This window comes from Desmodus rotundus, chromosome 8 (genome assembly GCF_022682495.2).
Source record: "Desmodus rotundus isolate HL8 chromosome 8, HLdesRot8A.1, whole genome shotgun sequence".
Lineage (NCBI taxonomy): Eukaryota > Metazoa > Chordata > Mammalia > Chiroptera > Phyllostomidae > Desmodus > Desmodus rotundus.
The window spans coordinates 96017801-96030639 of record NC_071394.1 but is presented as its reverse complement, the minus strand read 5'-3'; the positions used below and the strand labels follow the sequence as shown (position 1 = coordinate 96030639).

The 12839-nt window shown below is 39.1% G+C and overlaps 1 protein-coding gene across 3 annotated transcripts in view; it reads right to left on the bottom strand.

The window, feature by feature from the left end:
- Nucleotides 1–12839, bottom strand: part of ATG7 (autophagy related 7) — a 269209-nt gene that overhangs the window by 173260 nt on the left and 83110 nt on the right. For all 3 annotated transcript variants that reach the window (XM_071222289.1, XM_053929529.2, XM_071222290.1), the window contains 3 exons: nucleotides 7798–7992; nucleotides 5662–5862; nucleotides 3843–3958 (listed from right to left, as the gene is read on the bottom strand). In XM_071222289.1, coding sequence (XP_071078390.1) covers nucleotides 3843–3958; nucleotides 5662–5862; nucleotides 7798–7992 — 512 coding nt within the window. The remainder of the gene's footprint in view (nucleotides 1–3842; nucleotides 3959–5661; nucleotides 5863–7797; nucleotides 7993–12839) is intronic.

The following is a 12839-nucleotide window of genomic DNA, read 5'->3' as shown; positions in this document are numbered from 1 at the left end:
ACAGTTTGAGGTCTGCCAAGGAGAAACTATGGAAAATATCCCAGGCTTTGAGCTGGGGCTAGAACCTGAGAGCAAAGGTGAACCAGAAACAGACAAATCCTAATTGTGTTTAGGTGTCTAGGACTGAGAGTCCACTTGCCCTGGCAGTTTGCCAGAAAGAAATGTAAATCACATAATATCTATAATTTTTCATATATAACATCCAGTACTCAATCAAAAATAACCAAGCAGATTCAAGGAATTGAAGAAATTTAAATGCTAATTGGACAAGTGGTAATATTAAGAAATTGCCTTTAATTTCATGTAAAAATAGTAGACACACAAACTGAAAAGACACATTTTTCTGAATGAAATGCTATGCCTTAGATTTGCTTTAAAATTAGACAGTGGGAGGGAGAAAAAATGTGGATAGCAGTATAGATAGAAAATGACTGGCCATGTATTGTTAAAGCTGGGCGATATATACAAGGAGGTTTATTACTTTATGTGTATATCTTCTTTCATATGTTTGATTTTCCATAGTAAGAAGGCTTTGTTTTTTTAAGTATATTTCATTGATTTTGCTACTACAATTGTCCCCCTTTATCCTCCTCCAACCTGCACCCCCTTCCCACAAGCATTCCCCCCATCCTTAGCTCATGTCCATGGGTCGTACATACAAGTTCTTTGGCTTCTCCATATCCTATACTATTCTTAACTTCCCCCCACCCCGTCTATTTTATGCCCACATATTATGCTTCTTATTCCCTGTACCTTTCCCCCACATTCTCCCCCTCCTCCTCCCTACTGATAACCCTCCATGGGATCTCCATTTCTGTGACTCTCTTCTTGTCCTATTTGTTTACTTAGTTTTTGTTTTTTAGGTTCAGTTGTTGATAGTTGTGAGTTTGTTGTCATTTTACTGTTCATCGTTTTTGAACTTCTTCTATTTCTTAGATAAGTACCTTTAACATTTCATATAATAAGGGTGATGAACTCCTTTAACTTTACCTTATCTGAGAAGGACTTTTCTGCCCTTTCATTCTAAATGATAGCTTTGCTGGATAGAATAATCTTGGACGTAGGTCATTGCCTTCCATGATTTCAAATAGTTCTTTCCAGCCCCTTCTTGCATGTAAGGTCTCTTTTGAGAAATCAGCTGATAGTCTTATGGGAACTCTTTGTAGGTAACTCCCTCCTTTCCTCTTGCTGCTTTTAAGATTCCTTATCTTTAATCTTGGGTAACTTAATTATGATGTGCCTTAGTGTGTTCCTCCTTGGGTCCAATTTCTTTGGGACTCTTTGGGCTTCCTGGACTTCCTGGAAGAAAGAAGAGAATTTCCTTTGCCAGATTGGGGAAGTTCTCCTTCATTATTTGTTCAAATAAGTTTTCAATTTCTTGCTCTTCCTCTTCTCCTTCCTGTACCCCTGTGATTTGGATGTTGGAACATTTAAAGTTGTCCCAGAGGTTCCTAAGCTTCTCCTCATTTTTCTGAATTCTTGTTTCTTCATTCTGCTCTGGTTGGATGTTTACTTCTTCCTTTTGTTTCAAATCATTGGTATGAGTCCCAGTTTCCCTTCCTTCACTGTTGGTTCCATGAATATTTTTCTTTATTTCACTCTGTATAGCCTTCATTTTGTCCTTCACTTTGTGACTGAGCTTAATCATTTCTGTGGGCATCCTGATTACCAGTGTTTTGAACTCTGCACTGATGGGTTGTCTATCTCCTCGTCGTTTAGTTCTTTTGCTGGAGCTTTGATCTGTTCTTTCATTTGGGCCATATATATATATTTTTTTTTGTCTCAGCACAGGTGTTATGTTGTAAGGGATGGAGCCTTAAGTATTCACCAGGGAGGGGCAACCCTCTTTGCTGTGTTGTGACGCTGTCAATCTGGATGAATGTTTCCTTGGTTGTCATACTTCCATGCAATTTGAGTATTTCTGGCACTTCTGGTTGATTTTTTGTTTCTTAAATTGGTTGTGATCCTTTTTTTGGTTGTAATTGGTTAAATTGGTTGTGTTTTAACTTGATAAAAAATTAAAACACCTGCTTTATGAGGAGACAATACACAAACAAAATCCAACAACAACAATAGACAATAGAAAAGGGCCCATAGGAGATCCAGATAAGAGAGCTATCTGACAAGAACTTGAAAGAAAAACATGGTTAAATGTTATCAAGGAATAAAAAGACCAAACTCACAATTTCAGCAAAGAACAGGACATATGTCATATAAGAAAAAATGGAAAGTCTAGAACTAAAACATTTAATAATGAAATTAAAGACCCAATGGATGGTTTTAACACATATTAGAAACAGAAAAAGAGAGAATTAGTAAATTGGAAGATAAGTCAGATCAAAGCAAAGAAAGATGAAGTGATGGAAAATACGGAAGAGAATTGGTTGATTGTAATTGATATGCAATTAGACTCAAAAGGAAAGGAGCAGAAAAATATTTTAATAGATAATGGCTGATAATTATCCACACAGATGAAAAAATCAAAGCATGGATACAAGAAGCAATAGAAAACACAATCAGAATAAATACAGTGGGTATAGCATAGTCCAACTTCTGAAATTCAATAACAGTAAGAAAATCTTAAAAGCAACTGGGGGAGGGGATGAAGAAGAAAAACAAAGTGCATCAAAGGAGCAGCAATGAAACAAACACCTAATTCCCCAAGGAAGACAAAGGCAGTTCAGAGACAATACGACCATGGTTTAAACATGTTGAAAGAAAAGTACCTCCAGTCTAGAATTCTATACACAGCAAAAATACATTTCAAACTTAAAGATAAAACAGACATTTTCAGACAAACAAAAACAAATATATTTGTCACTAGCATTTCCAAAGGAAATGATAAAAGGTGTTCTTCAGTCAGAAGGAAAATACCGGAAGCTGGAAGCTTGAAGATGGAGAAAGAAATGAAAAGTAACAAAGGAAAACATTAGTAAAACTAAATGAATACCAACTATATAACAATAATAATATCTCCTGGAGCTTAAAATATATATAATTAAAAAAAAATAATTAGGCAGACATTCTCCACTTCTATCTTATCAGTTTTATTCAGAGAGGCAATACACCCAGCAGAGCAACTTCATCTGTCAGTCTTCCTTAGAGCTAAGAGTGAAAGGTCATGTGATACCGAAGTTAGAATGAATGGGTAAGTCTTCCAGCAAAGCTCTTTAAAAGATAGGCAAGCCTCAGCTGAACACAGCTGTTATCTTTTGTTTATTCCTTTCTTCTTAACAGTAACACAGAAACAATGTTGGAAGTAGAGCAGTCATCTCTTGACCACGAGGTGACAAGCATATGGAAGAAAGCTAAGAGTGGCTGAGTGAATGACAGGAAAGAACTCAAGTCCCTGATGGCATAACGGAACCTTGGCACCAGCCCTGGACTGCCCGCCTCTGAGCTTCTTGCTGCATAAGAAAAATAAAGCCCTGCTTGGCTTAGTCACTGAAGATGGATTTCTGTAACATGCAGCCAAATGCAGTTTCTATCATATGTGATTCAGGTGTTGCCTTATACATGTTCAGGGCTAAGGAGGTAAAACTTACTAACAGAATAAGAGCATGAAGGTCCTAAGACCCCTATTAAAATTTTTATTCTTCTGTATCATCCGTCACCAAGTTGAACTAGGAGAGTCCAATTCCAAAAGGATGATGCAGAGAGGTAGCCCCAAAGATTACATGACGAGTTCTTCTAGGCCAAAGAATCAGACCAGGTTTTTTAGTCTTATTTTTTTTAGGACAGAAAGAGCAACACAATTCTTAGAAGAGTGAGGCTGAGAAAAGGACAAAGGAGGCACAAAAGCTTTCTTTGTTTAAATATCCACCTCTATACAGCAAACTCACCCTTCTGGATGCTGCAAAACAGAAACCATCAATTCCACTGCCAGGGCTCCTGCAATCATGGCCAGTCCTGGACGACTCACAGTGCACTGCTGGTCCAAGGTCCGGTCTTTGGTTGACTAGAGAGAGACAATCATTGACGTGTGCTCAAAGGTCGATCCCACTCAACCCTAGCTGTACGAAGCACGAAACTCCTCTATGATAAAGCTATACAGCATAACCAGATGCTCACTACTGGCAAAGAACATTCAGCCTCAAATAATACCATTTCTTGCAAGTTCCAAGAAAAATAAAACATATAATTTAGGTAACTAAATTAGGTATTCTGCTAAAAAGTAGTAGCAATTATGAACAAATTAAAGATCCGGGGCTTAGCTCTTTCATATGTGGAACTGCATCGTGTGCCTTTTTAGTTGACTCAGTTCAACTCTCCTGTGCTTGGTTGTCGAGAGACAGAGACACAGAGAAGAATAATGGTTTGATTAGCACAAATGATTCTGTCCTGCCATTTTAATTGCACTAATGATGCAGAGGGCCCATGAGATGGGAGCAGTCCTCAGTTCCTGTGCACCTCTCACAGTGTGGGCATCTTGTCATCCTAGGTGTGATCCTGGGCTTAATCACACGTAAGTGTTTTTGTTACAACACGGCTCCAAACATAGTTCAACCAAAGAAATTCTCATATTCTAACTCTGGGCAAATTAAAAGGGGTTATAGGGGATAATTTTGACTGAAATTTTTACCCTATGAACATAAGTGACTTTATGCAATAGACCCTTAATTCTATTAGTTGTTAATAATGAAATAACAGGACCAGCTATGTATTATAGCACCATGAGGGAGATCCTTGGTGGTATAAGCCATTCTTCTTTGCATAAGAGAATGTTTATCTTTTTTTTCTTTATACTGGGAGAACATAAAAGCCTGTCATCCAACACAGGTATGAGTTATTAAGAAACATGTTTTTTTAAAAAGCGGAAAATGGAGGGGAGAGTACAGAAAACACCTCTGCTGTTTTCCACTAGAAGTGATTGTCTGTTCCAATAAAAGACCATTCCTACAGGCTCTGCCTGGCGTGGTGGCATGAATGCTGCAGTATCTTACAGTGGAACCGTGTGGTGCTTGCTGTTCAGAGCACTTTCACGTCTGACCCACCTTGCACTGGGAGTAGTCAGGGAAAGTATTCTTCCTTCCCCTGTGGGTTTAGCAGATAAAATACAGGATGCCCAGTTAAATTTGAATTTTAAATAAACAATGAATATCTTTTTAGTATGAGTAGATCTTGAATATTACATGGGGCATACTTATACTAAAATATCATTCATTATTTACCTGCAATTCGAAGTTAACAAGGAATCCTCTATTTTTACCCGCTAAATCTGATCAGTTTATGGGCCCCAGCCCCATTCTGCAGATGCACAGATGGTCGAAGAGACTTATTTGAAATTACCCCATGAGGCAGGGCCCAAGCCTGGACTGGAATCTGGGTCTTACTCCCCATTTAATGCTCTCTTCAGTAAGAGACACACAGGAGACAGTGCTGAGCGCTGCCAGGGACCAGTCCACCCTGCAGTTTCCTTGCTGTGCTTTGTGCAAAAATGGTTTGTTGTTGCATTTCTGTTGATGAACAGGGAACGGCTATACACGGTTGATGGTGCCAATCAAGGCTCACAATGGGATAATGCCACCCCCCAAACTGAAGAATTCTTCTCTTCATTAAAAGACAATAATTAAATAGTCATCAAGGAGAAGCCAAGTCTCTCTGCCCTCGTGGGCAAGAAAGCCGTAGGAAATATTTGGAACCACAAAGAAATTCACTTACATCTCCTGGGGCCACCACGTCATTGCAGAAATAGCAGCCAAGTTTGTAGCCAGGGATATTGGCAAAAAGCGACGAGCCCAGGTCAGCAGGTGCCACAGGGTGGCTGGGACACAAGTCCCCAGCCCCATGGTGCTTAGGTTTCTTTAGGCCATGTCTCATGACAACAAATGTGTCAAAGCCCAAGGCAGCATTGATGACCAGCTATGGGTTTCAAGAAATAAAAGAAAAGAATTAAGAGACACATATTTTAAGCCATCGCTCATATTTGGTCAACTCATAAATTTTATTTTATAAGTATTTGAATATAAGTGTAATTAGATACGAGATGATAATGTTGGTGAAAGCTATATGATACTGGGGGCTTATTAAGTGCAAAAGACTTGACAAGTGATTAAAATAAAGTATCTCTTCTAGTTTCACTTAAAACTCCTAAGAAACATTTCCTATTGAAAGATGAGGATATTGAAAGTCAGAGAGGTTACCTCTATAAGTTGTTCAAGGTCACTTAGCTGGTAAGAGGTAGGGGTATAAAACCGCATTTTGATATTTCTCAAGCCCATTCTTTCCACCATTATGTCCTCTCTACATAGAGTTTTCTGGTAACAGCTTTATTGAGATATAATTCACATACTACACAATTAATTCACCCTTCTCATACATTTTTAAGAACAGTTTTTAAAAATTTATACTACAAGAACTTCTCTTAGTTGTAATTTGGCTTATTCTCCCAAATTTTTGGTTATATAGAAAGTTAGAAAAATGAAGAAAAACCATACCAGAAAAGAAAACAAGTCACTCACAATCTTATAGCTCAAACAATTACTATTAATAATTTGGGGTATTTCTTCCTATTATTTTTTCCTTTTATCTGCTATTCCTCCCCATCCCTTTCTCCACTTTTTGCTTGCTCCCCCTGTGACAGACATAGATATGAATGTTTATATATATATTTATAAATGTATAAATATATACATTTGTATATATACCTATATGTTTATAATATATAGGATATATTTTACCCTGCTTATTTAACATAACGTGGTATTTTCCAAGTGATTAAAATTCATTGAAAACATTGTTATGAATGGCTGCATATTACTCCATCACATGCACGAGGTCTGTCCAGAAAGTATCCACCCATGCAATTTGAATAATAGAGACATTCATTGGAGAAGATATAAGAAACATTGTACACAGGACAATGATACCTCAGTCCCCTTCAAAGTGGGCACCTTGGGACCTCACACAGTTATTCCAATCACCATCAGCTGCCCCATTGTGTTTTCCTGAATCCCATTGATGGTCTGAAATCTCTTCCCTTTCAAAGGTGATTTTAGTTTTGGGAAAAGCTAAAAGTCACAGAGCACCAAATCTGGGCAGTAGTGGGTACTAAATCACCTGGGTTGTTTTGCCAAAAAACTACACCAGATGTGATGCATGAGTGGGTACGTTGTCTTGATGAAGCGGCCAATCACCAGTTGCCCATAGCTGCAGCCTTCTGAATCATCCAATTAGTTTCCTTGGGGGAATGTTCATGCTCAATGCGAAATTTGATGCAGATTCGTTGCTCTACTCACTCAGTCACTTCGAAGGTGATGGCCACAGTGCACATGCTCGCTCAATGGTGTCAACTGCCCCCACTGACTAGTACAGTGAAATCGTCATTGTTCACACATGCACATTCCAGTCCTCTCTCCTTGGCTGCCAGGTTACATTGATGTTGCACAAACTGTTCTCATTATATTAATGGCTGGACTTTTTCTGGACAGACCTCGTGTATACCATGATTAATTTAAACATCAGTACTGTTGCTGTTGAAGGTGTCACTGACCAAATAGTAGTGAATAAGACAAAATCTTTGCCCTCTTGGAGGTTACATTTTAGTGTGAATACTCCTTCTAGTACAGAGTACCTCCAAAGGCTATGAAAATTAAACAGTAAAGGATAACTATTTTGTTGGATGATGGTTGTGAGGCAGATAATCTGGAGGGGAAGCCCTTTTGCACTGTGTCACTAGGACACACAAAGCACATGTCTTTTTTGGAGGGAGGGTGGGCTGGAGACACTTCTCCCTGTAGGGCAATGGCACATTAAATTATAACCAGAGACAAAAGCCCCAGGATCCACACACTCTACCTTTCTCTTGCTTGCAGCAATGACGGCAGGAAGCCACCTGCTCTCCCTGGTGTCCATCAACAGAAAGACAACATCATGGCTTTCAATGAGCTGCTCCAGTTGCTCCACATCCTTGCGGGCTTGCTCCAGGGTGACGCTGGAGAAGTTCACTGGGTGGCCAGGCATGGGGATGCTCATGTTGAACCCTCTGGCATTCTAGGGAAACACCAAGATATATGGATGTCCAAAGCAGAGGTACAGGTGGTATCATAGAGCCCATGTCCCCCCATAACTACGTATGTATGGTCACTTGCAACCAGAAATTTCTCCATGCATCATTATGCTACTTTTTCCTTTTGCTACCCATGTCCTGCACCTTCTTTAACTCTGTATCCTAGACCTCTTTGGCCTGTCACTCCAGGGTCCTTAAGTCTGGATAAAGCAGCAAACAGAGAAATATAGACACAAGTTTCAAAGTGGGTAGGGGGCACTTCCCACCTGAGGCAAGAACCCTGGAGAAAACTGTTTATCTTTGGCTCTTTCCTACAATCTGAGGCCAAGAAACTTCATCAAAATGCCCTCTGCCTGCACAAATCCCCTCTGTCCAGCCGAGCTGTCTCTCCTGATTGTCCCCAACTTGCCCTGACATCCATTTCCTTAGTGTATAACATCTCCAAATGGGACGTTGTAACAAAAATCATTTGATTTAATAAATTCACTTACAATTAGAATGAACATTAGTCTTACCTTAATCTTCTTAGGGTTATAAACATTAAAAAAATAAACCCCTCAAAACCAAAGACTCTATTTCTAACTTTCCGCCATAAAATCTACTTAGGAGTATGTAGATATTTGTTGGGGAGGTAGGTGGACAGTGAGGGTGAGGTGGGGATAGCAGAGTGCGGTACTGAAGTGAAGTCTCATTCCCTGCCCAAAAGTAGAAGCTGCCTGGCAACCTGGGTTTTCCAAGTGCAGGGATCCAGGTTTTTCACAGGGGCTTTAGAACAGCTCTGTAATTTACCATTTGCTCCTTCTGGCCCAGAGTGTCTTGGCAGATTAATAGGGAATCACATATGGGTGCCAATGAAGCCTGGGACATTAACTTTCCACAGAAAAAAAAGTGTTCTAGAATCACAAACCGCACCCTTGATCCCCTGCACAGAGCTGGCCACAGGGAAATACATGAAAACATCAGCTTTTTCATTCCTTTGCCAAGACCCCTCACCTACTGTAAAAATAGCTCAGGGGGCAGGGCGAATAAGTCTTGTTACAAAGGAAAATCTATTTTGTACAGTATAGCTATTTTCTCCTAACCTTAAATTCTGAATTCAAGAAAGGGATAATAGTGATAACAGCAACATTTCTAAAAGAATGAAAACAAAAAGTTGCAAGCAAATTAGGAAAGGATGCCAGACAGAAAGGACTTCAGAAAGAATAGAAGTTCAAAACAAGTCCATTTTAACAATGAGAACACCACAAAGCCAACTCTCAGGATTCATTCATTCATCGATTAAGTATGGTGCATCTACCGTTTACCAAGAGGGTGCTATAAGAAACAATAAGAAAAGCAACCACCACCATAATAATAAAAAATATATAATAATAATAACACACTGCCTCATTACAACTGGCAAAGCATTTTAAATGGTAGTAACTTGATCCAAACAGTTATTATTTAGGTATTTTAATGACATCAAGATTAAAGCATAATTACTCAGCACCAATTCTGACCTATTGAATAATACAGATCTTCATGCGCATTCACTTTGCTAACCTAAATAATTCTCTGCTTGCTAAAATTTCAGCCAATAAGCGTCTGTAGTCCTTAGCCCATCATTTATGTTACACATCTGAGGCTGGAATTCAGCAAGTTCCAACATAGTTGGTTTCCACCTTGGCTGTACACTAGAACCACTCAGAGAGTTTTATAAATTCCTAATGCCAGGCTTTTCCGTAGACCATTTAAATTGGAATCCCTGAGAGTGAGGCCAGCTACCAGTACTTCTAAAACTCCCCAGATCATTCAATTGTGTAGCTGGGGTGAGGTATAATTTATAGAAAGGGTGAAATGCATAGATCTCAAGTTTAAGGTTCAACGTGTTTTGGCAAACTGCAGATGAACCGCTGTACTGCACCTGCCAAGACCCAGCCTATTTCCATCACCCCAGAATGTGTCCTTGCGCCCCTTCTCAGTCAGTCCTCGCTACTCCCCATCCCTGATGTTCTGACATGTTTTAAAATTATTTTTCACTTACAGATAACATAAAACATTAAATTAGCTTCAGGTGAACAACATAGTGATTAGACATTTATATACCTTACGAAGTGATCAACCCGGTAAGTCACGTACCCATCTGGCACCAACATCATCATTACAAGATTATTGATTATATTCCCTATGCTGTACTCTACATCCCTGTGACTATTTACACTGCCAATTGGTACTTCTTAGTCCTTTCACCTTTTTTACCCCTTCCCCCAAACCATCTCCTATCTGGCCACCATCAGTTTGTTCTCTGTATCTATGAGTTTGTTTCTGTTTCGCTTGTTCATTTATTTTGTTTTTTAGATTCCACATATAAGTGAAATCATGTGGTACTTGTCTTTCTTTGCCTGACTTATTTAGCATAACACCCTCTAGGTCAGTGGTGTCAAACTCATTTACACTGGGGGCCATATCAGCCTCACGGTTGCCTTCAAAGGGCCGAATGTAATTTTAGGACTGTAGGAATGTAACTACTCCTTAACTAGGGGCAAGGAGCTCAGCGCTGCCACTGGGTAGAAACAAGGTGCTGGGCCAGATAAAACAAGGTGGAGGGCCGGATTCGGCCCACAGGCCTTGTGTTCGCAACCTCTGCTCTAGGTCCGTCCATGTTGTCACAAATGGCAAGATTTAATCCCTTTCAAAGGCAGAGTAATACTCCATTGTATATATGCACCACATCTTCTTTAACCATTCATCTATCAGCAGACACTTAAGTTGTTTCCATAGCTCGAATACGGTAAATAATGCTGTAATACACACAGTTATGCATTATTCTGACTTTTTAAGCCCTGGGTTGGGTTTGCCTAATCTAGAACCTCATATAAATGGCATCCCACAGTGTATCTTGTTTATGTTTGGCTTCTGTCACTAAGCATGACATTTCTGAGGCTCATCTTCATTGGTAAGTATCAATAGTACAGTCCTTTTTGTTGTATGAATATACTTCAATTTGTTTATTTACTTTCTTATTGATAGCTATTTGGGTTACTTCTAAATTTTGGCTATAATGAATAAAGCTACTGTAGACATTCTGGTGTAAGTAACTTAGTACACAGGGATAGGCAAAAATGGGTTTACAGTTGTTCATATGGAAAAGGCAGACAATACAAATAAATAATACAATAATTAATAAATAATAATACAACTCACAATTGTACACATTTTTGCCCACCCATGTATATATATTTTCATTTTTCTTAAATATATAAAAGTGGAATTTTGGGGTCACTAGGTAGGTGTATGTTTAGTTTCATGAGAAACTGTCAGACTGATTTCCAAAAGGCTTGTTTTACCAGCAAACAATGAGAGTTCTGGTTCCTCCACAGTCTGATAACACTTAGCATTGTCGGTCTTTTTAATTTTATCCATTCTAGTGGGTGGGCAGTGACATATCTTTGTGGTTTCAATTCCTATTTCCTTAATGACTATGAATGTTGAGCATTTTCAGGTGTTCACTGACCATTTGTAGATCCTCACTATGAAATAAGTGCCTGTCCATCTCTTTTGCCCCTTAAAAAAAGTTTGTCTTCAAATCATTGAGTGGTAAGAGTTGTTTATGTATTCTGGATAAAGATGTTTGCCAAATACACATACTATGAGTATTTTCTGTTTTGGCCGGCCTTTTCATTCTCTTAATGATTTCTTTTGAGAAGTAGAAGTTTTAAATTTTGATAAAGTCCAAGTTTTACATTTTTCCACTTACGATCAGTATTTACTGGGTCCCAAGAAATCTTTGTCTATCACAAGATCACTAAGCTGCTTACTCTTAGAGGCTTTGCAGTTTTAGCTTTTATGTTTAATTCCATGGCCTTACTGGGGTGTCACCTAAGGGCTCAGAGTATTCAATGAGATCTCTTCCTGCTGGACAGGTGGGACTCCAAAGTTCCCCAGCCTTGTCGGAGCTCAGGAATCTCGTGGCCTGAGCACGTAGGACTTGTTATTCAAAGACTCAAGGTACTGCCTAGACAGTTTTCTGGACCTCCTTCTCTGCAAAGCTCTCCCATGTCTTGATACTCTGCAAATTCCAGCCACCTTAGCTGCTCTGAACTCTGACTTCAGTTTCCTCAGCTCATCAAGACCAAGAATATCCCATGGGCTCTGGCATGGGCCAGAAAATGCCTTCATGAAATAAATTGGGACAAACATTCATTCTTTCCCTTCTGTCTAGGATCCCGGTCTTTCATTGCCTATTGTTCATTGTCTTTAGAGTCATTTTATATATTCCAGGTGCATAATTTTTATGTTAGAAGAGCTAGTCCAATATCAGTTACTCATCAGGGTTGGAAGCAGATGTTCTGGGTTGGGTTTTAAAGCCTTTAGTGTGGCTTTGTAATGCTACATTTCATTGCCTTGTCTTTAAAAAAATGGTAACTTCAAATAGTTATGTGACTTATTAAAGGTCAGGCGTTTTCTTATTCAATTAGTTCAGCCCCAAATTAGGCATGGTATTTGTAGTGGAGCAGTTCTTTTCACATCTTGTTCACTTAGGACTAGCCTTTTGGCCATGGCCTAGTGTAAGGAAGGTAATGAATACGTTGAATGAAAAAAACTACACTACTTTGGTAGGTTCTATATGTTATTTATTATTACTTAATAGATATGAAGGATAAAAAATGGACCTGACTCCAGGTCTTAATAATCCAATAGAGAAAACAGAATAACATGATGTAAGTGCTGAGGAAGAGGCTTGATCTTGGCAGGCTGATGTTTTCAAAAAAAGCTGAACTTGATCTCTAAGGCCCATTATCTGGCCCTTGATTTCACCCCAGCCTCTTGTCTGTCTTCCTTGACCTTTATA